Source organism: Stegodyphus dumicola, chromosome 8 (genome assembly GCF_044657685.1).
Source record: "Stegodyphus dumicola isolate Sdum_Otavi_A_Nest chromosome 8, ASM4465768v1".
Classification (NCBI taxonomy): Eukaryota; Metazoa; Arthropoda; class Arachnida; order Araneae; family Eresidae; genus Stegodyphus; species Stegodyphus dumicola.
This window is the reverse complement of record NC_140775.1, coordinates 156663883-156687812: the sequence shown is the minus strand read 5'-3', so window position 1 is coordinate 156687812 and position 23930 is coordinate 156663883. Positions and strand designations below refer to the sequence as shown.

The following is a 23930-nucleotide window of genomic DNA, read 5'->3' as shown; positions in this document are numbered from 1 at the left end:
TTAAATTTGATAATTAGATTGGTTAAAGGATACAGTAGTGTTTCAAGGTAGCTTATGGTACTTGCTGTGGCAAATAAAGTGAAATTATAATGATATATTAGAAATATAAGAAAGGAGCTGCAAAAGCGCAAATCCTTTTGCGCTTTTGCATTTGCGCTTTTGCAGCTGAGGATGATGGTTCGGTAAAAACCGTCGAAACATAGTCCTGTGAAAATTTGAAAATATAATGCTGATTTTTGTTGTTTGACTTCTAAATTAATAACATGTGTTCGTCGTTTTATTGTATCTCAATTATTCACGATGTTTTTAACTTCTACTCTGTGGAAGAAATATTAACACTTATTTAAAATTCTCAACAAACACTACCTGGGAAGTTTAATTTAAATCGTCTTTACTTGGCAGTATTCTGTATCTAATTCTGATGACGCTTAACGCTGGATACAAGGCGTGGCCAGACAGAAGCTCGCTATCCCCATTTGGCTCCCTGACTCTGCATTCGTATTCTAACAAACAACAGTTTAATTTTTTAAACATGATAATTTGAAAAAGTGGTATGGCACACTTTTTTAATAGTCAATCATTTGATTTTTTAAAATTACTTTATATGTATATATATATTAATTAAAAAATTTTAAATTGTATGTCACAAGAAGCAAAATGCAAATAATTTTGTCCTGCTGTTTGCTACCCTTAGCCATGCTATTTCTAAGCAAAGGTAACCGGACAGTTCGAAAGATAAAGCATTAGCATTATAATGAGTTGAGGTGTTTCTCGAATCTTATTGAATGACATTATTATTTAAAATACTCGTAATTTGCAATGAAAATAAAATGAATCTGATGATATGCTTTACATCTAATAAATTACTGTAATTAAACGATTTATATCCAGGTTTGATATCATTATCTCTTCATATTAATAACACGGGAGAAACTAAGCAACTTTTTGTAAGCAAAAGTCCTGTGGTGAGTTGAATAGTTTAGTTTAAAATGCGCCCAAACGTTTTTAAGGCAAACACCTGCAATAAATGATTGGATTATTCAGGTCTTAGTAAAATACTCAAGCATTAATTATCTAAGGATAGGATGCCTTCATGGAGAACCCTTTAAGTGAAGGTCCTGTCTGTTATTTCTAACGGTATCGATACTAGGAGGCTTGACGATCTTAGCTTGACCAACTGGATAGAATGTGTTGTTTATTGATTTATTACAAAGATATCTCAAAGCAAGCCTATAACAAGATCTGTGCTATTGGGGAAAATTAAGAACTTTCAGTAAGAAATGAACTTTCCGAAAAATAGGTGTTTATTTCAAATAGATAACTTCATAATTTCCAAATAATGCAATTTTTTTTCAAATTAGACACTGGCGAACTTATGGCTAGGCTAGGTTATTTGAATGCGTTGAAGCTTACTTTGTAGAGTCATTAGTTTAATTGGAAGCAGAAAAGAGGAAAAATATGCAACCGCCTTCGCCGGGAATCGAACCACGGACCTCTGGAATACCGGCCCAGCGTGCTATTGTTACACCACGAAGGCACGCTAGGGAAGTGGGGGGAAATACCTTATAACTTATCTCCCTAAAGACAAGGATGCCTTCCACGAGGTCTTTCTAGAAGAAAGTGATTTTTATGCGGGTTACATATGGGAAAAATCATGAAAACCAACCATCCTGCCACCTCGTTCGCCTGAGTTCCACCTCGAATCGAACTGTTAATATTCAGCAGTCTTTAAAGATACCGAACTTTTAAGACTTCGTCAAACTTTACGTTTGCGATTTTTGAAAAGAAATGCACGAAAGAACTTTAAATTGAATAAGGCTAAGCTAACTATTTTATTTTGTGAGAACGCTTCTGAAAACCTCTTAAGCTTTTGGATAACAGTATGGCCTATCTGACAACCGCGGAACTCGATTTTCGAAACATTAGTGCATCATACCCTCCCTAAAATATAAGACCTTGACTCAAACTAAGGGTCAAGGAGTTCTTCAATACTTCAATAAATTTAAATACAAGCGCTCGTTTGCACAAAATTCATTAAAACCAAATTGCAGCATTCAGTTCAATGAAAATGATGAAATTTTTACGGTTGCTATTGCTTGGAAACATGTAAACGAAACATAATAACAAGAAGCTTGACGAAAATTATGTCCAGATTCTATGAAACAAAATTTCAACTAAGAAGGTGAAGATACTGATCATCATATTAGAAACCATTCTGAGTTACTAAAAACAATTAAAGGTGCTCCGATGAATAAGCCATGCTTTCAGTAAACAAAGATAATTAATCCGTTGAAAAGGACAAAAACTGATCAGTTTTGGAGAGTAAAAGATGACGGTTTCATATTTCTTAGTATCCACAGGAAACAAAAGGAAACGGATATAAGGTGTTTTCACCTTTCTTTGCGCATGCTTCTGTGGTGTAACTAAAAGCACGTTCGACACATATTTGAGAGGTCCGGCGTTTGTATCCCGGTGAAGGCACTGCACATTTTTCACTTTCCTGCATCAATATAACCAAATACTTCTACATGAAGAATGACGAAAGAAATTCGTCCGACGTGAGGCTGGTAAAGTGTTAAATATATTTTTGAAATTCGCGGAAAACAATGTAATATTCGAAATAATGAATATTCACATATTCTATAAAATATATTTTAAAGAGCTTAATCTATGAAACAGGGCAACATTCGAACATTATTTGGAAAGCTTTCATTCACTGACAGTAATAATAATCATAAAAAATTATTAATTATAATTAAACTGTGAATATATTTAAATAATTAAATATATTTTCAGAATTACTGTATACAATTTTTATCAAATTTGAGGGCATTTATCAACAGAAAAAGTATCTTTTTGAAGCATTGCGTAGTTTAGTCCAATAATCTGACATATTTAATAATCTAGTATCCGTACAGCCCAATCTTCCCCCTTTTGCTTCAGTAAGAAAACAAAATAATTAATACATTTCGTATTAATGCATATCACTGAGTGATACATAAGCATTTCCATGAATGTATTTATTTTTCATACATGGACAAACTCTGAGCTGAGCAAAAATAGGGGAATAGCTTCTGACTACTGGTATGGATGCTTAATGTGTCACTCTGTAGTATGTCAACATTGATGGGGTAGATTTGCCATCATTGTTATGATCGATGTTTAGTGAGGAACGAAGTGTTTTGATCAGTTTCAGAGTTTTCTCTTCAGTGAAGGAAATATAAACAATGTTTTTTCTTTAGTTCACCAGAAAAGTAACTTCTACCTAGCAGTTTGTTTAGTCTGCAGTGAAATTTAACTGGTACTTGAATTGGGTAATTCCATTGCTTCTGAAAATTATGAAAGAATCACTTCAAGCTCTTTGTTTGAAAGACTCTCAGTTATATGCTGTTATCTTTCTTTTGCAAAGCATAAGACCTGTTTTCATGAAAGCCAGATCTTTGTACAAAATTTTCAAAAGTTATAAGAAAAATGTTTCTTCTGCTTTTGGTTCTTTAAAATGACTGCAGCCAAAAGATATAGCCGATGCCGTTGTGTACATTCTCTCAACTTCAAACCATTTGAACGCAAACGATGCTATAGTGAAACCTCTCGAGCAGCCTCATTCTGCGAAGCTAATAATTATTTAGAGAATGCGGAGTGTATTCTTTGGTTTCTGTTTAGTTAAAAACAGAGTGTATGTGGAGGACTGCTAAATTATAAATTTTTAAAAGAGATGATTACCTTAATTTCTGAGTTAAATTATATTTGAAAAAAGCTAATAAAATATTTTAATAACAAAAAACAAATTTTTATATTAATTTTAATTATTTTCTCTATAGGATATAGAAAGTTTTCTCTACTACAATCAATTGAAAATCTTCAAAGGTTCTCTTTTACTTAAATCTAAGTGTAACAAAATTTTACCATTTATCTTCCAACATCGAATACCAACAGTTCACTGAAGCACTAATGATTAAATCTAATAGTGGCACAAGCATAACTAAATTCACGCTAAACTCTAGGTTGATGAGAATATAACAAACCAGATACTTTTCAACAAAGCGCTATTTGAATTATCAAGATTGCAGAAGTCAAAATGAAATAACAGAAACTTTTAGTTAGCCATAAAGTGGCTAAACGCAAATAATGATAACGTAAATATGCAATGATAATCTGGATTTAGCAGTTAATGCAATAATAAGTACTCCATGCTAAGATGAGGCTGGATTCTATTGGCTAAGATGAGAGGTTCTCAGCATCACGACCAACATTTTATGAATTGTTATCCCTCATAACAAGTATTTAATTAATTCTATCAACGAAATCGTGCTTACTATTTCAAATTTCTCAGATTTTATTACAACGGAAAAAACTGAAGCTTCGATGTTAGAAAATAATTACTCGTAATGTTATCGGTAGTGGTTCCATTGCACCGCGACTGACTAAAATATTTTAAACTGGCTGTTTCAGTTATGATTAGTAGGAACAATTTGCTTCTGCCATAGCTGTGTTGCTTTAAAAGCGACTTATTTTTATATACACGAGTAGATAATACGCCGTGCGTACGAAATAACAGAATGATAGAATAGGGATAGTAAAATATAAGAAATTAAAGTAAATAATAATAATAAAAATCATAATAAAAAATCTGAAAGGTTTCAGATTTTAAACTGCGTCCAAAGGAACGCATTTTTAACGTTTTGTATGTTACCTTTATTTATTAAATATCATGTTCTTTTCACTTAAACCATAAAATTAAGTTCAACAGCAATGTCGCAAAATAATTTCAAAATGAACCTATCTTTAGAATTTCGGATACACAGTTAGTTCCGCGCCCTGGAGATAAAAAAGTTTTTTCCTCCGTAGAGTGTTGCCGTTGCTCGCTTTTAAATGGTTGAGTTTGTTAATCAGAAATTCGTAAATTTTACAAAATATAAAATCGATAATAAAACAAATTCCAAATTTCAAATTTGGGCTTTCAGATGCCCATATTTGCAGTAGGATTACGTCATTCAAAACTGGATGGCTCTAGGTACCGTTGCTTTATCACTATGCGAGAAACATACATGCATTTACGCAGATTCTTCATTATTTGATTTCTTTTAATATAATACAAGACGATAGTATTTGGTGGCAACGATTTGAAAAGTGATACAACCTTTAAAAGTTTTCAACGCAAAATCGCGAAACAAAAGCAAGCAACAAAGCCCCTTTGGACTAATAAAAATATCATATTTGGTTTATATACATTTCCATCGTTCGAAATGCGTTTATCAGATATTTGTAAGACTGAGCTGTTAATGCACATATTCAAATGTTAAATTACAGTTTAAACTGCTCCCGCTATGAACTAAAAAACCGAAATTTTCTTGCAGTTGTCGACCTTACTAAAACTCTCTTAGCCTGTTTGCCAGGATTTAAACTCGAGTCGAAGTACCAGTGTTCAGTGATTTTACGTTCTGGCTTCTGAATGGCCATGCTTTCGTCGAAGTGAAGCGAAGAAATAAAAGAGGATTTGGGAGAATTTGAGACAATGGACAAGCAAACTACTGCAGTTTTAATATTTACAGCAATGCTTGACCAATGAATACGTTTTCAGCTAAATACATATGTAGAGACATTAGGTTATTTTTGGAGGCAGGAGTCATGAAAAATGGGCAACGCCTTCGCCGGGAATCGAACCACGGACCTCTGGAATACGCGCCCAGCATGCAGACCACTACACCACGAAGGAACAGTAAGAAGGCGGGAGAAATACACTGGTTATTGTAAATTAAAGAAAAATCACATAAATCGCGATTACTGAAAAAGTTACATATAGAATTTTATGAAACTTGCCCACAATATACAACCCATAGTAAGGTATCAAATAACATAAAAAGAAATTACCATACAATTATGGTAGTATAGAAATTAGCATATGTATAAAATGAACAAATCGAAGGTGTCAGTTTGCTGTAGTAAAAGTACCTTCAATATGGAATATAATCGCCTCTAGAAGCAATGCAGCACATTCAGCGATGTGTGATGCTTTCAATTATGCGGTCTATCAGTTCCATAGGAAGCGAGAGCATTGCTCTTGCAAAGCAGTTGCAAGCGCGGCAAGGGTCTAAGGGGGCTTACTGAGAGCAGCTAAACGTCTCCCTAAAGCATCCCAAACGTGCTCGATAGGATTCAAGTCCGGGGATCGAGCTGGCCACTCCATGCGCCTAATTGTTTCCTGTTGAAGATAATCATATACGATGCGAGCCCTGTGTGGTCTTGCATTGTCGTCCTGTAACAGGAAAGCATCACCTATTGCCCCGGCATATAGGCGTACATAAGCATCAAGGATGTCATCTCTATAAATATGAGCATTCACGGTTCCCCTTGGAAAAACATGTAGGTCTGTGCGTCCACCCATAGAGATGCCACTCCAAACACAGACACTGCATCTTCCTTATGCATGTCTTTCACGGATGTTTGACGAATGATAACGGGTTTCAGGTTCTCTCCATATCAAATAATTCCTACTATCGCGTTCTAGACTAAACCTAGACTCATCCGTAAAGAGAATAGCCCTCCATTGCTCAGGCGTCCAGTGGACATGTTGTTTTGCCCACTGCAAACGGTCCCTCCTATGGCGTGACTTGAGCAGCAAGCAAATGGTTGTTCGCCTCGCATACAGACCACCTTCTTGAAGCCTGCTACGCACAGTTGACGTTCACACCAACCTTCCGGTGGCTGCAGCAAGGGAGGATCTAAGAAGAGTCGGAGTAGCGGTTCTATTCCTGAGTGCACATAATGTCAAATATCGGTCATCGGCGCACGTCGTAGCAGTTGGCCGTCCTTGGCGGAACCTCCTAGGTGCCGAATCTGTGATTTGAAATTGCCTCCAAAGTCTATGAACCACAGAAGGACTTACATTTAGCTATCTGGCCACTTCTGTTTGACTTTGTCCTGCGTCTAGTCTCCCAATGGCTTTCTGTCGTAGTTGTGTAGGCAAATGATGCCTGGAGATCATTGTTACGAATTGGCTATCTCAGATTTCTGATATCACTATCACAGTGAAATATGTGGGCTTGCTCTCAAACATGGACTTTTATGCTCCTCGCCAATGACGTATTCCGAGTGCAGCGCCACTAATTTGTATATTGGAGTTTTACTCAGCTACTCTTACTTGGCAACATATTCAAATTTTACACGGTTTGGCTTATTTTTGAGGGAGTTATCGCTATTTTTGTGAATTTTCCTTAATTTATAATAACCAGTGTACCTTATACGTACACAAATTGTTAATATTTGAATGTTTAACTCTCAGTAGCACTTACTATCGTGACTCGACACTCAGAAAGCGCTTTTTAAGATAAATAAAACTATCAAAACTTTCGTGCTACTATTCTCCGGTGTTTTAAAAACAACCTGCTTTATGTGCGGAGTTCAACGCAGGAATCTTGGAGCTTCTCCTTGTTTTGAAACAATTATTCAAGGTTCATGAGAATTTACAGATTTAGTTTAAGAAATCAAAACTATATTTATTACTTTTTTATAAGACTATATACTGTTTATACGAAACCAGCAGTAGTTGGACACAGCTGTGGCAATTAGGTATGTTTTACAGTAAACACGAATAAGAATTTTCACTGTCTCCAACGATATTTTGCAATGTATTCAGTTTTATTCTTTGTGAAGATAAAAGCAGCTCGACTCTTTTTGCTTTTTTGCTAGTAGATGGAATCACAAAAGAATCTTTATTGAGATAAACTAATGTCGAATCACTGTTTATCAAAGCTGTAAACGTTATCAACGCTTACAGGTCATATTTTTGTGAAAAGAAGTTTGTTCTTCCCCACTAGCAAAGTGTCGTTTCATAAGTGGATTTCACATTGCTAGAAGCTCCTCGTATATTTGTTCTAAATGGAACGCTGGAGAGGTCGCGTCGCTTTGGTGACCGGCGCATCGGCCGGAATAGGAGCTGGGATATGCAGGGAGCTCGTAAAACAAGGAATGGTGGTTGTTGGTTGCGCAAGAAATGTGGAAAAAATAAAAGCTATTGCTGAAGAAGAAGAGGTCAGAACTGCCGCAGGTAGACTTATTGCTATTAAGTAAGTATTGCTTAAGTTTCATTAATATCTGTACATTTCCTAAAGTTCACAATATTTCTCTAAGCCGTATTTCTCTAAAATTAAACTTTACTTTGTATTTGCAAACTTAGGGGATAGGACGAGAAACGGTATTTTTAACATGGTGTAAAACCACATTTCCTTTTCAGAGACAATTGATCTGTTTCTCTCTTCCCCAGAAATAAATTATACCGAAGATGGTTTTCTCTTTCCCATACGTTATATAACAAAGACATAAATCTCATTGGAAAATGGTAACAATGAATTTATTTTTGCTGTTTTCTTTTCCTTTCAGTTTTGCTCAACAGATGGCGTTTCTTTCTTGAATTTTGCACGTTTCACAGCGAAACGTTTGTGAAAGCAGAACTCCATTTGTTTGTATATTCAAAATGTTCAGGAAGTATGAGAAGTTTAAAATATTCAGTTAGTCAAGTTCCTAATACCCTCTTTAATAAATCATCGATATTTATATTGTTTTAGCAACGGGTTATAACGAAAGATAGCAGAAAGAAAAGCGAACAAATACAATTGGTTAATAAGAGAAAACTGCCTTACAGCAGTCCGAAATGCATTTTTAGAAATAAACACAATACACCCTTAGTTTGGCACTGATTTCAAACCAAAAATTTCAGTATATTTTTCTCAATCGGTTTTCCTTTCGTTGATGATGAAAAATATGCTTTTGGTGTAGAGATATTCGCATCATATGGTCTCTCAAATCTGATTTCAAACCAATTCGTTAACTTCAAAAAGATATGAAGATATTGCATTTAAAGCCATCATCGATATTACACTACTTTAATATTCGATAAAATGTATTGAATTAATTTGTATTTCATAAATCATAGCCTTCTTGTTCGTAAACGATTAAATTTTAAACTGACTACAATCCATTCTTTTCCAGGTGTGACCTTACAAAAGAATCCGAGATTCTCTCCATGTTCCAGGAGATCCGGCAAAAGTTTGATCGCGTAGATGTGTGCATCAATAACGCAGGAATGAGCCATGATGCACCTCTACTGACTGGAGATACCAACCAATGGCGACAGATATTAGAGGTCAGTCATTTTTTACATGATAAAATACTTAAAAATAAAAATACTTAGATAAAATACTTAGAGAGAGAGAGAGAGAATGACATTGCTGCGGCACTCTATCTGAATTTCGTTCATTCAGTCAGTGCTCCATAAAAGAAAAAGAATAAGCAATCAAATTAAAGCAGATATCCACCTAAGTAGTCAAAATAAAACAGATGAACTACTTCAGGACGGAGAGCTGGCGCATCTTCGCCATTCTTCTTTTTTAATAGTCTAAACATTAACTAAAAACCAAAACAGGAAAACTAACTTACAAAAATTGTATTCAAATGGAAATCGAGAATTGCAGCCAGCAGGAAGAGTAGTATTTGCTCGTAAGTCCAAACACTACTCGTCCGAGACGATAATTTTTTCTTTAACTTATAATCTTATCACCATATAACCATATAAATCTAAGGAAATTTTGATTTTTTTTTGGTCACATATAGCTTTAAAAAAACTTCTTATACCTGAAACTCACCAGTTTCGTTCTGATAAAATATTATAATTAATAGAGGAATGTTTTCGATACGATTCGGTTCTGATCTTAGACAGCCGTTGAGCGAAGGTGAATTCTTACTTTTACACAAGGTCTTACGCAGAACAATTTATAGAACGCTGTATCAAATCTATCAGGAGATAAATAGAATTGGTTTACTTAAATTACTGCAACAAAATAAAGTCTTATTTATCATCGATAACGAAGAGGGAAAAAATGACAAATCTGGTTCCTTCAATGCAAAGAAAGTTTCAGCAAAGTATTTATGATCATTGGAGGATTCTTTTACAATGGAAAGTTAAAAATAAGAAGAATGAAAAAAGTATTAAAAAAATCTACTCAACGTACTGAAGGAATAAAAAGTCCCATACTTACGAAAGAAATTCCATTTCTTTATTCCCAATGACTTTCAAAATGGGAAAGTTCATCAAAATAAATCAACAAGTCATGCTTCGAAATGTACCACTGAATTCCTTGAACAAAATGAAGTCTGATACAGGTATTGCACTTATAACTTTCCAGTGTGTTCCTGCGAAGTTTCCTGATGTTTCACATCTAGGCTATTGAGCCTCCGGGCTCTTGAAAAGAGCTCTTTCTAAACTAATTTTTCAGGTATTGGGGACATTTAGTCGGCTATTCAATCAGCAAGGAACAAAAACATAAATCAACAAGATCTGCCATTCCCTGCTCCGCATTAAGTAGCACAAAATTTCTGATTATAATGAAAATTTATCTACAATGAAGTATTAATTACAGTTTTAATAACAAGAAACGTACACTATTAGATTTAACCTGAGTGTAAAAAAAAAAATGTTCTTTGAGTAAAAGATAATATGCATTTGATTGGATTTTTAAGCTATTGCTTTAAAGTTATTGCTGAGACTAAACGTAATATGAAGTTTATAATGCTTATATTTTACTTTCGAAATTAGGATCTGGCGTTTTATTAGAAACAGATTCCTATACTTATTAACCTCAAACAAGAGTATAATGATATTCATATCTAACTGATAAGTTCTCTATTGATATGCCAGTTAGCACCACGGAGTGTTGCTTGATTTCGGAAATTAAATATACACTTTAAAACTTTCCTTTCATTTTCAACGCCATACTTGTAGGAAAGCTTACATCACTACATCGAACATAGCAGAATGAAATACGGAAGGTGACAGGTGCGTCATAAAGATGATTTGCATGTTGGTTTGTCAACCAAAACAAAGTGTGTTGATAAACTCTGTTAGCGCATCAAAGGTGAGTATTCTTTTTGAATGCCTTACAACTAATATAATAAAATTAATAAATTAATAATAAATTCAAACAATTATATGTTGCAACATCATGGTTGTTTGGTTAAATGTATTTCCAATCAGACAAGAATGGTAATCACTGCAATATTTTTCAATGCAAGAAAAATAAAATTAGGATTTAAAGTTTTCTTGAATGTCATTTTTATTGTACCTATAGTTATTATAAATTCATATCAGCGTTCTGTTTATTTATTTGTAATTTTGACTTTACTTTTTCATGCATTTTGTGTATTCGTTGCTTTCGATTTTATTTATTTATTTGGCGCTTTTTGTACGGTAATTTTTTGTTGATCGTGCATCTCATTTCACTTTGGATTCTTTTTACTTATTTTTACTTATTACGTGCTCCGACCTTAGGCCGAAAGGGAGGGATGCCCGTGGAGGTCTTTTTAAGGGAAACTGGCTCGTATCCACGTTACACATGGGGAAAACCACGAAAACGCCCATGCAGCGAGCCCGTTCGCCGGGATTCGAACCCCTGACCGAACTACCAGTGTTCAGCGGCTTTTACCACTCGGCCGCTGGTGGGCTTCACTTTGGATTCGTGACAACATTATTCTGTTTGCATATGTCTAGTTCGAATAGTATCTTAAAACTTTTAACTCTGATTCAACGGCTGATAGAACTGTGGAGATCCGTTAAGCTGAAGTAGAGATTTGAGCAGAAACTGGTGACATCCTTTGTCGCCAAGTTCGTGATATTTATTAATTTCTCGCCAGCATTGTGACATTATGGAAGCTTCCAAAAGATGCGTTTCAAAGTCCTAGAAACCGTTTTCGTGCAAAATTCCAAAAGTGCCTTCTCTCTCTCCCTTCAACAATAACATTTATAGAAGGATGTGAACCAGCTGAGCTGAGGCTTTGTTGCAAATGTCTGTACTTCTAAACTTCTTGCTCGGTGATTCCTGCTTTAGACTTTGCAACTGTGAGCGATTTTCGAGATCTGCGATATTCCGTACGTGTTAGGAAAACTTTCAGCTATTTTATGTGATCGTCTTAAGTTATCCTTAGCTCCTAATCTTGCCTGTAAAGCTGTTGTTCATGTTAAGCTGAAATAAGGTTTCAGATTTTGCTGTTTTCTTCGCGTGGTTATTTAAGGTGCTCTCTATGAACACGTAGCACGAAATAGTTAGGTACTTACTTATTAACGCCTTGGCTATTTTCTACGGATGAAAAAGTAAAAATTCCTTATCGGATGTAAAATGATCGATTTCGCGCCTTTTATTTAGAAAGATCCCCAAATTATCGATGCTTACAGTAAGTCGGTAAATATTATCATATCATTAAAAAATACTTTATCAATTTAAAATACAAATTTAAACTATTAAATAAGCATTACGTGATAAATCAAAAATTAAAAACACTTAATTCCTTTTTAAATCTTTCGGTAATTTCTTTTTGCGCTATTCTTTTCCGGAATTTTTTTGCTTAAAAAACATCCAAGAATTACGGAGATTCAGGTTCGTGCAAACCTTGGCAATAGCAACTATCTAGGAAACGCATTTCCTCATTCTTCCCTTTAGAAAATTTTCAGAAAAATTCTGTATTCCGGCAAAAATTTTACCGCAGTTTCTTCCATTACTGGCAAATTTCGCAAGCTCATATTTTAAAACTAAGTTTAAGACAAAAAATATCATGACTTGTTTATAAAAATAATTGGAACTTAGAATACAACAAAAAAGAAAGCATAGGAAAATCCCTGCGTTGCTTGACTGAAGGACTGTTATGCGCATGGTTGCCCGAAGAATGGTTATGCGCATGGTTGCCCGAGTTTGGTACATTCTAAAAATTTGGCGACTTCGACTAAGGTGGTTGTCGCCAAATTTTTAGAATGTACCTAACTCGGGCAACCATGCGCATACATAAGTACCAATAACAGCAATGTGTACCTTTACACTATAACAAGATTATCATAGTGTTATAAACCATAAATCGAGAACATTGAAAACCGTCTTTCAGTTAACAACTGAAATGTATGTCAGTTAATGTATGTCAGTTATTAACAATGAAATGTATGAAATGATGTTTTTTCATTGCGTGATTTTTTTAATCGTTACACGTTTTGAGATATTGTAATCATTGTCATCACATTGAACTAATGCTATAAAAGCAAAATACCTATTACAACACTCCTTGACATGAAAAAGCTTTAAATTTACATTTCTTGTATTGCAGGTGAATGTTTTGGCTCTTTGTATTTGCTCTAGAGAATCCATCAAACTTATGAAAGAGAAAGAAATAGACGATGGGCAAATAATTCACATAAGCAGGTAGATATAACACATTTTAACATTTTGTTCTTTTATCAGGTCAGCAAAAATAAGAATTCTATAAATTAAGGTGAAAATTCCAAATTCCTAGCTTCTCTTAAACTTTCGGAGCTAAAAACATTAAGCCTTTATATATTATGGAAAGTAAATCATTGAATCAATTTATCTTTTCCATAACAAAAATGTGGATGTCATCAGCATTTGCAGATTTATCAAGTGACTTTTCCATATAAGCGTTAGACAAATGGAAGTTTGTATTATTTACATGTGTGTCCAGATTAGCTTCGAAGTATAATTACAGAATTTTTTGGATCTGAAGTCTATAATTAAATAATCTATCCCTTCTGACATTCGTAGACATCTTCTAGTGGGGAAATAAACATTACGGGAAATGTAGTTAATTGGACCTAAAGACATACTTCCTGAAATGCTTCCCTCGAAAAGTAACGGAAATGGCAGATATGTCAAAAGTGTTAAAAAATATAATGCGATTGCATCTTGTTTAGTCTTTAATTTCAAGTAATGAACGTCTAATGAAAACATACTGAATTATACTTAAAGCTGTTTAACTTATAATGACAACACAAAATTAACTACCTAATTAATTACTTCTACAAAGGGTGTCTAATTACCTAATTAATTATTTCCGATCTATCTAGGAAAAGTATTATTTTATTTGGGAAACGCATTATATTTTTATGAATTTGTAAATTACTGCATTTGCTAAATTCTGAGCGCAGAGACAAAATGAAACAGAAAGTGTAAAAGTTAATATTATTTCCTCACAGCTGCAGAGAGCAATTCAGAATAACTCAATACAAAAGGAAATCTGCTTGACAACGAAAGCCTGCTGGAATTTTACAACATATTAACCGAGATAAACTTTCAGTGAATTTACGTAGAGCTACAACATTAACTTTGTCAGTCAGACAAAGCTGGAGCTACTCACAGGAGTTGTCGTCTATTCTGATCATTCTGTGTCTCTAGGCAAGTAGCGACAAAAGTCAATTCCCTAATACTGCAGGTTACGATTCTTCTTCTCATCGTAAACTATGTCCCATGTATTAAATCTGCGTTACCCTCTAGACTGAGCGAGTGCATAACGAAACGAAACTTAAAGGCAAGAATCGACATAAACTAATTGTTAATACAACTTAAATGAAATGTCACGAGCTATTAATTTGAAGCATTATAGTTAGTTTAATTCATGATTTCTCATCATAGGTGCTATCGATTCCGTAGGCGCTGTGGGAAGCTTAATTTACTCAAGAGACCTAAGGGGCATTTCGAAACAAGTAAGCAACAAAAGTACTGCACTCTTGGTTTCTTAAACATTTGTGAAATAAAAATTTAACCATTCACGGCGTTGCATAAATATTACAAGCGCGTGCTTTTACAAAAGTCATGTTTAATCCTCTGATTTGACCTCTCACTCACACTGGTCCATGTTGTATGCAGATTTTTCTTCTTTTTAACCCAAAGAGACGTTAGCCCACAAAGGCTATTAGTTTTGAAACGGGATTTTGCGTTGAATCACTATAAATGGTGCATCACTTTCCAAATTGTCACCGCCAGATATTATTGCGCTGTATTTTATTTAAAGAAATTAAATAATGAAGAATCTGTATGAATGTTTGCACATGTTTTTCGCATTGTGGAAAAACAACGATAACTATAGTTATCAAATTTTGAATAACGTAGTCCTCCACGTAGTTCATTATGTGTCCATATGGGCACCTGGAAGCTCGAATCTTGATTTTCGAATTTGTTATATTATCTATTACATATTTTTAAAATTTTAACGAATTTTTTATTAAACACCAACGATTTCAAAGCTAGCAGTGGCAAAACACTGCACGGAATATTTTTAAATATTTTTAGCCCAAAGGGAATTTTACCCCCAAATGCTCTCAAAATGCGAATGTATGGGAAAATGAAAATACGGCCCTTTGGGTATAATATAAAATCCGAAGGTCTTCAGATTTTTTTTTTTTTTTTTTATAATTCAAAGAAAATGCATGAAATGCTAGTTACAAACTTTCGATCAAAAATTAAAAAAACATGATAATAAATCGATATTTGCAGATATATCTAGTGCGGGCTTTTCATTGTATGTTATTGCCCTTGTTCTTCCAATATACGCCCTCACGCATACGGTAGCCAGTATCTGTGGGCAGGTTTTTTTTTTTTTTTTTTTTTTTTTTTTTTTTTTTTTTTCTGATTTATTGCTATAAATGTTTCGAGACCTCTTCAGCGACTTTCAGCCTACTACTATAGTGAGTGATGAGTTTTAATAAATAATTCTATGCTGTGGTAATCGATAAGCGTGAAACTTCTGATGTGTATGCAGTCGCTGCCAAGAGGTCTAATAATTGGTACAAAAGGAAAGAAGCTCTGTGCACACACACACACACAAAAAAAAAAAAAAAAAAAAAAAAAGAGAGAAAAAAGGAGAGAAAAGCAAAAAAAAAAAAACCGTTAGAAGAATGGTTTAACTGTTTCAGGTTTAAAACGTCAGTTGTGTAAATCAGGTTTTGAAAAAATTAAACCATTTCTAGATAGGTATGTCTAGGAAGGTGGAAGCACTTATACCTTAAAAATCATTTTAATATTTATAAGATAATTACATGAAGAATTAGTTATTTATTTATTTGCTTATTTATTTCTTATACAGCATCGGCGGCCATAGATTACCAAACTTTCCACTTGCCGGAGTTCATTTTTATTGTGGCACCAAACACATGGTTCGCGCGCTCACCGAAGGTTTAAGGAGAGAAGTGAAAACCCTGAATAAGAATATCAGAGTTGGAGTAAGTATTTCTTCCCCCCCCAGAACTATAATTTTGTGGAAGAAAAATCAGTAACCTATTTTCGCTTTAAAAATTTCGGTAGAAATCTAAAGATGGTAGAGGAAACTTTGTCGCTCTACCTTTATTTTATTTATTTATTTATTGAAATGTGTAATTTTTCTGTTTGAAATTTAGAAGTGTAATAGTATTCAATCATATTTACAAACTTTGGAGTTGTGAACTCACTCAATTAATGAAAACCCTGAACAGCTACTGTTTTTGATAGAGGCTTCATTTACTTTCCCTTTACACTTATTACTTCCCTTTACTTACTTTTACTTACAGAAATTTAAAATCTTTCTTTCATAACTATGATCCAGTTATTACATTCTTGTCTTCATTTTTTATGCTCCTTTTATTAGTAACAAAATGTGTTAGCTTTAAAATTATTCGGTTAGAGCAACAGTGTGTTTTGACTTTTTTCTGTTTGAATAATTCTATCCTGTAATAATTAAGTAATTTTCTTTCACTGTTATGTAAGCTATTTATGACAAAGCACGTTAAAATGTTCTCCTCAAGAAAGGGTTGCTTTGAAGGACTAAGTGGAATTGGCTAGTATTTACATTAAACCATTAGGATAAACACAATAGAAATCCCATACAGTTAGCCCGTTTTGCTACTATAAACAGAACCTATCAAGAACTACTGGTATTTTGCGATTAGTTACACGGTCATGATTGGACTTCGGTGTCCTACTCAGTAAAGTTTTAATCTATAATTTCTATATTACAATTGCTATTCAATGTATTTAAATTATAGGAGATAAGATACAGAAATCATTCTGAACCTTGATACACTGATCATTTCAAAATGAAAGCTGGATTATTTTTCGAGTGACGAGCATTATTATAATTCATCTTCTTTTCCTATATGTGAACGTGTGTGTGGTTCGAACACTGATTTTAAATGTGTGATACAATGTTGATGTAACAGTATCTAATTGAAGGAGCTAAAAACGTATTAATGAGATATATCATGTAGATACTCGATATATTATGTAAAACAGAAGATGAAGATTACATTTCGAATAGTAAACCAAAATTGACATAATTTAAATACTGTTAGAAGATGAAGATTATAATTGTTAACCGAACGTGACTTTTCTTTTAATGTAGAAAACTTCAGTCAGTTCATTGTCTACTTGTAATAGAGAAAACAGTTTGAGAGGGGACCAACAGAGAGTCTAAAATAATTTGAAGTGGAAAAGATTTGTTAATATTTTCTTTTCTTACATTCTGCTATCTTATCAAAAGTTGCTTATCATTACAGAAAATGATTTTAATTCTAGATATTAATATCTAAGAATAGTTATTTAACGCTACCTCAAAATTTTTTTTTTTTTTTTTTTCATTATCTACTGAGCATTTATTATTTTACCCGAGATCAATGCGCTTGTTCAGAAAAATTTTCCGCTTAAGATAGGTGATCACACTGTTTTTCTACTGAAATTCATACAACTTTAAAATTTGAAATAGCATCAGATAAAGGTTTAATTTTTGGGATTTATTGGCGTTCAAATATTTTAAATAAATAAATGGCGTTCAAAAATATTAAAATTTCGAGGGAAAACAAAATACAGTAAATGAGGTGTCGGCTGTGAGGAATACGGAGCCGACACCCAGTTATACCAAAATAGCGACACTTTTGAAGTGAATCCGAAATTTAGGCTTATGAGATATAAAAAATACATAATAGACTAATAATCTGAAACATTTGTATTGTTGCGAAAAGCCCAGGCTGCGGCAGGGCTAAAGAAAGAGAGCCCTGAAGCTGCGGTGAGAACGCTTCCCACAAAGCGGGTTAGGGTTGCCAGAAAAGGTTGGAGGTTACCAGATTTGGCACAATATCGCCTGTTTGGCGATATTTGGCGATAAAATTGCAAATGCCATGGAAGGAGCGCCGTTTTAGCGCTCTTGAAGATAGGTTAAAGCTATGTATATCCCTCCTGTCATGGGAGAGAGTAGAGTCTTGAGTTCAGTTATTAGTATGAGAGCGATCGACGAAGTCGGGCACTGTACGTTAGTGCTTTTGCCGTGAAGCTGTCTTCTCCGTGATAGCTGCGTTGCTGCTTGTTTTAGCGTGTTTATCATAGTTTTTCGACGACTGTAAACGTGTCTTGTCCTGTGTAATACGGGAGAATAAACTGTGTTTTGATTCTTCATCAAGTGTCATCATCAATTTCTCAAGCTAATCTCTGACCTGAAGACACTCCTTTCTCCGCACAAGTAGGATATATACAGCTTTAATCTACCTTCGAGAACATTCTCGGAAAAACTAATTAGAATGTGTTCTAGACTGTTCTCGCTCCGTCTACGATATGTCGCCAAATCTGGCAACCCTACCTTCATCTCTCAATTTCTGGAAACCTTAAGCCTGCCGATCAGCTATCTCACCGCATTTCGCAACAATATTCAATTACCCGAAAAAATCATTGACCCGGAATCAGCGCAGTCCCGCTGTTGCCGATTGAAAGGCATTCTACTCTAAATTGCATCCAGACCCTTCAAATTCTACTTTACATCCTGGAAGATGTAACAAATTTTTGCAATTTCTGCAAAATATAAAAGTTGAAATTCATTTGAATAATATGAAAAATGTCCACTGGAAACATCGCGGATGAAAACGTCCCGGAGGAAGCAACGCAAGGAAAGGTCGTGGAAGAAAAAGCGAGAAGAAAACATCATAGTTCGAAAATAATTTGAAAATTCCGCAATTTTTAAGCATCGTCATAGCAAGCACCAAGATAAAAAATAAAGAATATGCAAATCATCCCATAATTATAACGTCGCAGATATGAGTATTTTAGGCTTTAAAATTTATCATTCTATACTGACGCAATGACTGTGAGCTCAAGAAGACATGAGGAACATTTTTAGTATTTCATATTTTTGAATTGGTTAACACACTTTTGCTGGACAAAGCGAGAAGGAAAATTAAGCATTTAAGAAATGAAAATAAGAAAAACCTAATGCTACATGTAACAGTTAATAAAATCTTACACTTATGTAGTTAGCTATTAAATATCCTTATTTAATTAATCTCTTTTATAAAGTTGTATTAGTAATTTTTCGTGAAAAATATAGTCTAAAAACGTTTATAAAAGGGAAGATGTGTTATCTGTATGAAGTTACCTATATTAAAATTGTTAATTAATTATAAAACTGTAAAATGACTTCTTTCAACTTATTAGTCTGATATTCTTTTGAGCAAAAATTATATCTTATTTTGTTTCAGTTTATTATTCTTAACTCTTTGAGGGGCAGGAAAAGGAAATTAACTTTTTCAACAAAACTCTTGTTTTACTTACTATATCAGATGTTACAATGAAATTATATGCGACAATTACACATATTTTGTCCAAGACGCGTGAAAACAATGACCACTTCTGGTGGTGTCAGTCTCTATGTACTCATGAAAACAGTTTTTCTTTTTCAAGCAGCGTGCAATTTTGCATGTGCTGCATTCCCATATTGTTCTTACAGGCTTTTTCATGGTGCTGCAACACATCGTCGTGAGGTTGTGTTCGATGGCTGATGCTTATTTTCTTGAAGACGAATTGCTCCATCAACTACTGGCTTATGTTTCTTGATTGGCTTATGTTTTTTTATTGCCATCTAGTGAGCTACAAGGGAACTACAGAAACGGCCATTCTTGAAAACCACTCAAACGAATGAGTAAGACGTTCAATAGAAAAGGTGGTTACTGTAGGAAACCACCGCCCTTCAAAGAGTTAAAATGTCATTAACATTTTCATGTAAAACGCACAGTTAATCGTTTAGACATCGATTCGTTATTTATGACGAAACATGTCAGGTGTTACCTGCATAATAATTTCAATAGGATGCTTGTATTTTTTCGCTTAGTGTAAAGCACACTAGGGTTAAGAACCCTAAGAGAAGGGTTAGGGTTCACCGAGTATGGCAAGAGAGTGGGCGCCAATGATCAGGCGCGGAGGCACCGAGGAAACAATAATAAGAAGTTAACAATGAGAATTGTGGAAGGTGGTTATGAGCCTTTTTTAGACAAATCCTAACAGAGCTCTCTATTTTGAGAACGATTTTGTAAGATGTAATTGGGATATACGAGTCTATAAATTCGACAGAATCCCTGTGGAAAATAAAGTTTCTTGCAAACTAATACGCAATAGTGATTATACGTAAGCATTTTTGAAGAGCTTGAAGCCTATTGCGATGAGTAATATGAAAAGGCTACAAGCATGATAACAATTGAAATCCATCAAATCTTGAAGCTTTTAAATGTTAAGAAACAGCTGCAAGGTGATCAGAAGAGATGAAGCTGATAATAATATTCCACTTTTGTGTTTAGAATGATTTCGATAATCGATTCTTGATTCCCATCTAGTGAGCTTGATTGCCATTTAGTGAGATCGTACGTAAAAGAATGTTTGCTATGAAAGTAAAAATAAACGAAACTTTTTTCATAGATAATTACAAAACATAGCTAAATAAGCTCCATTTTTATGAAAATGTTATCGATTTTAAATGGTTACAGCCGAAAACATCGCGGACGAAAACGTCGCGGAGAAAACAAACGTCTTGGTACAAAATATTGTGGGAGACAACACTGCAGTTCTAAAACATCGTGGTTGAAAATAAAGCGGTTCAAAAACTTCGCAGTTTAAAAACATCGTCGTCGAAAATATAAAGTACCTATAAATCATCGCATGACGATAACATCGCACACATGCATTTTTCAAATAACATAGTGACATATTATGTAACTGACTTCAACAAAACTAACAAATCATAACTAACAAATCGACATCCAAAAAATTGATTGCACGCTATACATGAAAATGTTAACTGTACTTTAAGAATAAAAGGAAACAAAACAGTATATAATTTTCGTTAAAACAATATCAGATTCACAAATGTGAAAGAAAATAATTTCATCACTAACTAAGCAATTTTTATATAGAGGTGACTTCACTTATATATCTTCCATTTTTTAAGCATTTTAGACTGTATTTTCCATAAAACATTACTAGTTAAACTTTATAAAAAAGGTTAATTTATAAATGATCATTGTTAATTAACTATATAAATTTAAAATTAAGTTTTTTAAGCTGCATAAATTTTCTTCTCACTTTCAATTTTAAATCCTTGAGTTTCCTTCTTATTTTTTTCAGCAAAAATTTATTAGTTTGTTCAAAAATATGAAATATAGAAGTAAAAGAATATCTCTTTCATTTTTGCGCTCTAAAATCTTTATACGAACATGCATTTGCAACTTTCAAAACCTGAAAATGCATGTGGGCGATGTTATTATCATGCGATGATTTGTAGGTACTTTTTTTACGAAGATATTTTTGACGACGATGTTTTTAAACTGGGAAGTTTTTGAACCGCTTTATTTTCGACCACGATATTTTGTATCACGATGTTTTAGAACGGCAGTGTTTTCTCTTTGCTTTCTTTTCTCCCACGATGTTTTGTACCACGACGTTTTCGCCTTGCGTTGTTTTCTCCGCGACGTTTTCGTTCACAATGTTTTTGCTGCGATGTTTTCGGCGGACACAATTTTAAATATGCGAAAAGTGTCAAACCCGATAATTGTCCTGGGTGGCTTCTAAGATTGCTCGGTGCCACATAGGAATTACTTTGCCCAACAAATTATCTGAACTTTTGCTTTTAACCGAAATCTTGATAGGTTCTGATAATCGGTATTCTTCGGTATATACTCACTCTTATATTAAAAAAAAATTGCTAAAAGGGCTTATAGGTAAGTTCTGTATGAAATGAGAGAAAAAAAAGAGATCATTTGCTTTACCATCTTTGAAGTAACAGCCATTAGAACACACATTTGCTCCAGAGTTGACGTGCATCTTTGTAATGCCAAAAACATAAGGTTTAAAAAAATTAATTTGCATCTCATTTTTTCCCTTTTTTTTTTCTAGAGTATAAGCCCTGGATTGACAGAGACGGAGTTCCTGCCACGTTTCTTCAAAGGCGATGAAGCAAAATCGAATGCTCTGTATAGTTCCATGGAATGCTTGCGGCCCAAAGACGTTGCCAATGCTGTCGTCTATATTCTGTCCAATCCCACACATGTAGATGTAAACGACATTATTCTTCAGCCTGTTAACGAACCCTAATTACTAACAGATTTGTAGTGAAACATATTTGCTACAGGTTTCCTAAATATTCTTAACAGTCTTTCTGCGTGTCACCAAATCGCAATAAATTGTGATGAAGTTGTAAACAATGTCTTAAGTGGCGGCCTGAAATAAAACTTTGCTACTTTTAAGCATAAAAATAGTTTCATGTATTATTTAAGATACAAAAGATATAAATGCTTATTTCTTAAACAATGGTTTCTTATTAACGAGTATACGGATCTGATATCAAAAGGGAAGGAACATGCGACGGAGGACGTGGGCACCACCCCTCTACCAATACGGTTAATCGGTATAGCGCCACGTCCACCTTTATCTAGATAACCATACGTGTTCATTGTGCTAATATACTAATATATAAACATACATACAAATTTGGTACTTCATACAGTGGCGTCAAAGCTAATTAATGTTAAACACTGCATAATACATTGCCATGTTACAAGGTGTATGCAAAAGCATGGATACGGTAGCATATATACATAACGTGTGTACTCATATGTTGAGTACACTATGATCCTTTTAAGCATTATCATTAGATTACAGAAGACATGTACATACTGAAATATTAGGTGCGCAAGGTTATGCTGGAATAAGTAATTAGTACAGTGAATTAAAAGTTAGACCCTAGATTAGTAATGTGTAGTACAATGTCTTGCTACTGAATTATTTGTACTGTTTCTAAGTACATTAACCAATGTACATTAACCAATGTTTATAAGTACATTAACCAATGTACAAAGATATTAAAACACCTGTATTAGGTACACAGTAATTAGTGGATACCCAAGCGTTAGGTAAGTGCTACTTTAACATACATTAACAATAGGTACTTAATACAATGCTGAACAGACAATTGGTGCAATTAATTTTAGAGTGGGGCTCTAGTTAGTTCTTTGCGATACGGTGCCGTGTTACAGGATAAAATGTGTAGATGCATAGTTACATTATCATATATACAGAACATAAATTCATATACATATATACAGACATTTTGTGTACAGACACATTAGGTACATGATTATTCAGTGCGTAATAGATGTATATTAACTATACAGTGCCAAGATATGTGATAACACTAGTAGATACATGAGTGCAATTACATATAAACAAGGACATACACAATTACATACAGACAAAAGCGTATATACGCTTATATTTGGTACATAATAGCCATTGGCGACATAAACATTTGGTACTTACTTCATATACTTAAACTCTAGATCCATAAAATAATGTTATAACTAGTAATAGGTGCTTATTAATTTCATAATAGGACACTACGTTGATATTTTGCTTTACTGTGTCACGTTACGTAGAAATGTATGCGGGTGCATGGGTACAGCTTCCTATTTACAATGCTATACCTATTTACAATGCTTATATCATTCGATTTCATAATCAATAGGTACATGGCACATTTATATACATGAGCAGATGGTACATTGTAGAGTGCCGTTGAGGATAATTGATGTAATTAATTTTATAGTATTTTTAAATAATGCATTTATACGCAATTATAAGGTGCATAATTGTCATTGGGTACATATACATTAGTCGCATAATACATACACATATTCATATATTAGTTTCTTAATACAATGCTAGGGCAAGTAATTGGTGCTGTTATTTTTACATGTTACATGATGCTGCAGACGACTGAATGGATAAACTAATATATATACTAATATACATATATACAACTTTTAG

At 33.9% G+C, this 23930-nt stretch overlaps 1 protein-coding gene across 1 annotated transcript; it reads left to right on the top strand.

The window, feature by feature from the left end:
* Positions 1-7810: 7810 nt before the first annotated feature.
* On the top strand, positions 7811-22360 carry LOC118195543 (dehydrogenase/reductase SDR family member 11-like). Its single transcript, XM_085822631.1, has 5 exons — positions 7811-8066; positions 8989-9142; positions 13141-13235; positions 15910-16045; positions 22002-22360. Exons 1-5 carry the CDS (start codon positions 7879-7881, stop codon positions 22197-22199), a joined length of 771 nt encoding a protein of 256 aa, XP_085678757.1. The 5' UTR covers positions 7811-7878; the 3' UTR covers positions 22200-22360.
* The last annotated feature ends 1570 nt before the right edge of the window (positions 22361-23930 follow it).

Bases quoted from the DNA above. Each gene is read 5' to 3' on its own strand.
- LOC118195543 (XM_085822631.1), top strand. From the start codon at position 7,879: ATGGAACGCTGGAGAGGTCGCGTCGCTTTGGTGACCGGCGCATCGGCC. The intron at 13,236-15,909 runs GTAGATATAACA...TTTCTTATACAG, and splicing joins CAAATAATTCACATAAGCAG to CATCGGCGGCCATAGATTAC. The intron at 16,046-22,001 runs GTAAGTATTTCT...TTTTTTTTCTAG, and splicing joins ATAAGAATATCAGAGTTGGA to AGTATAAGCCCTGGATTGAC.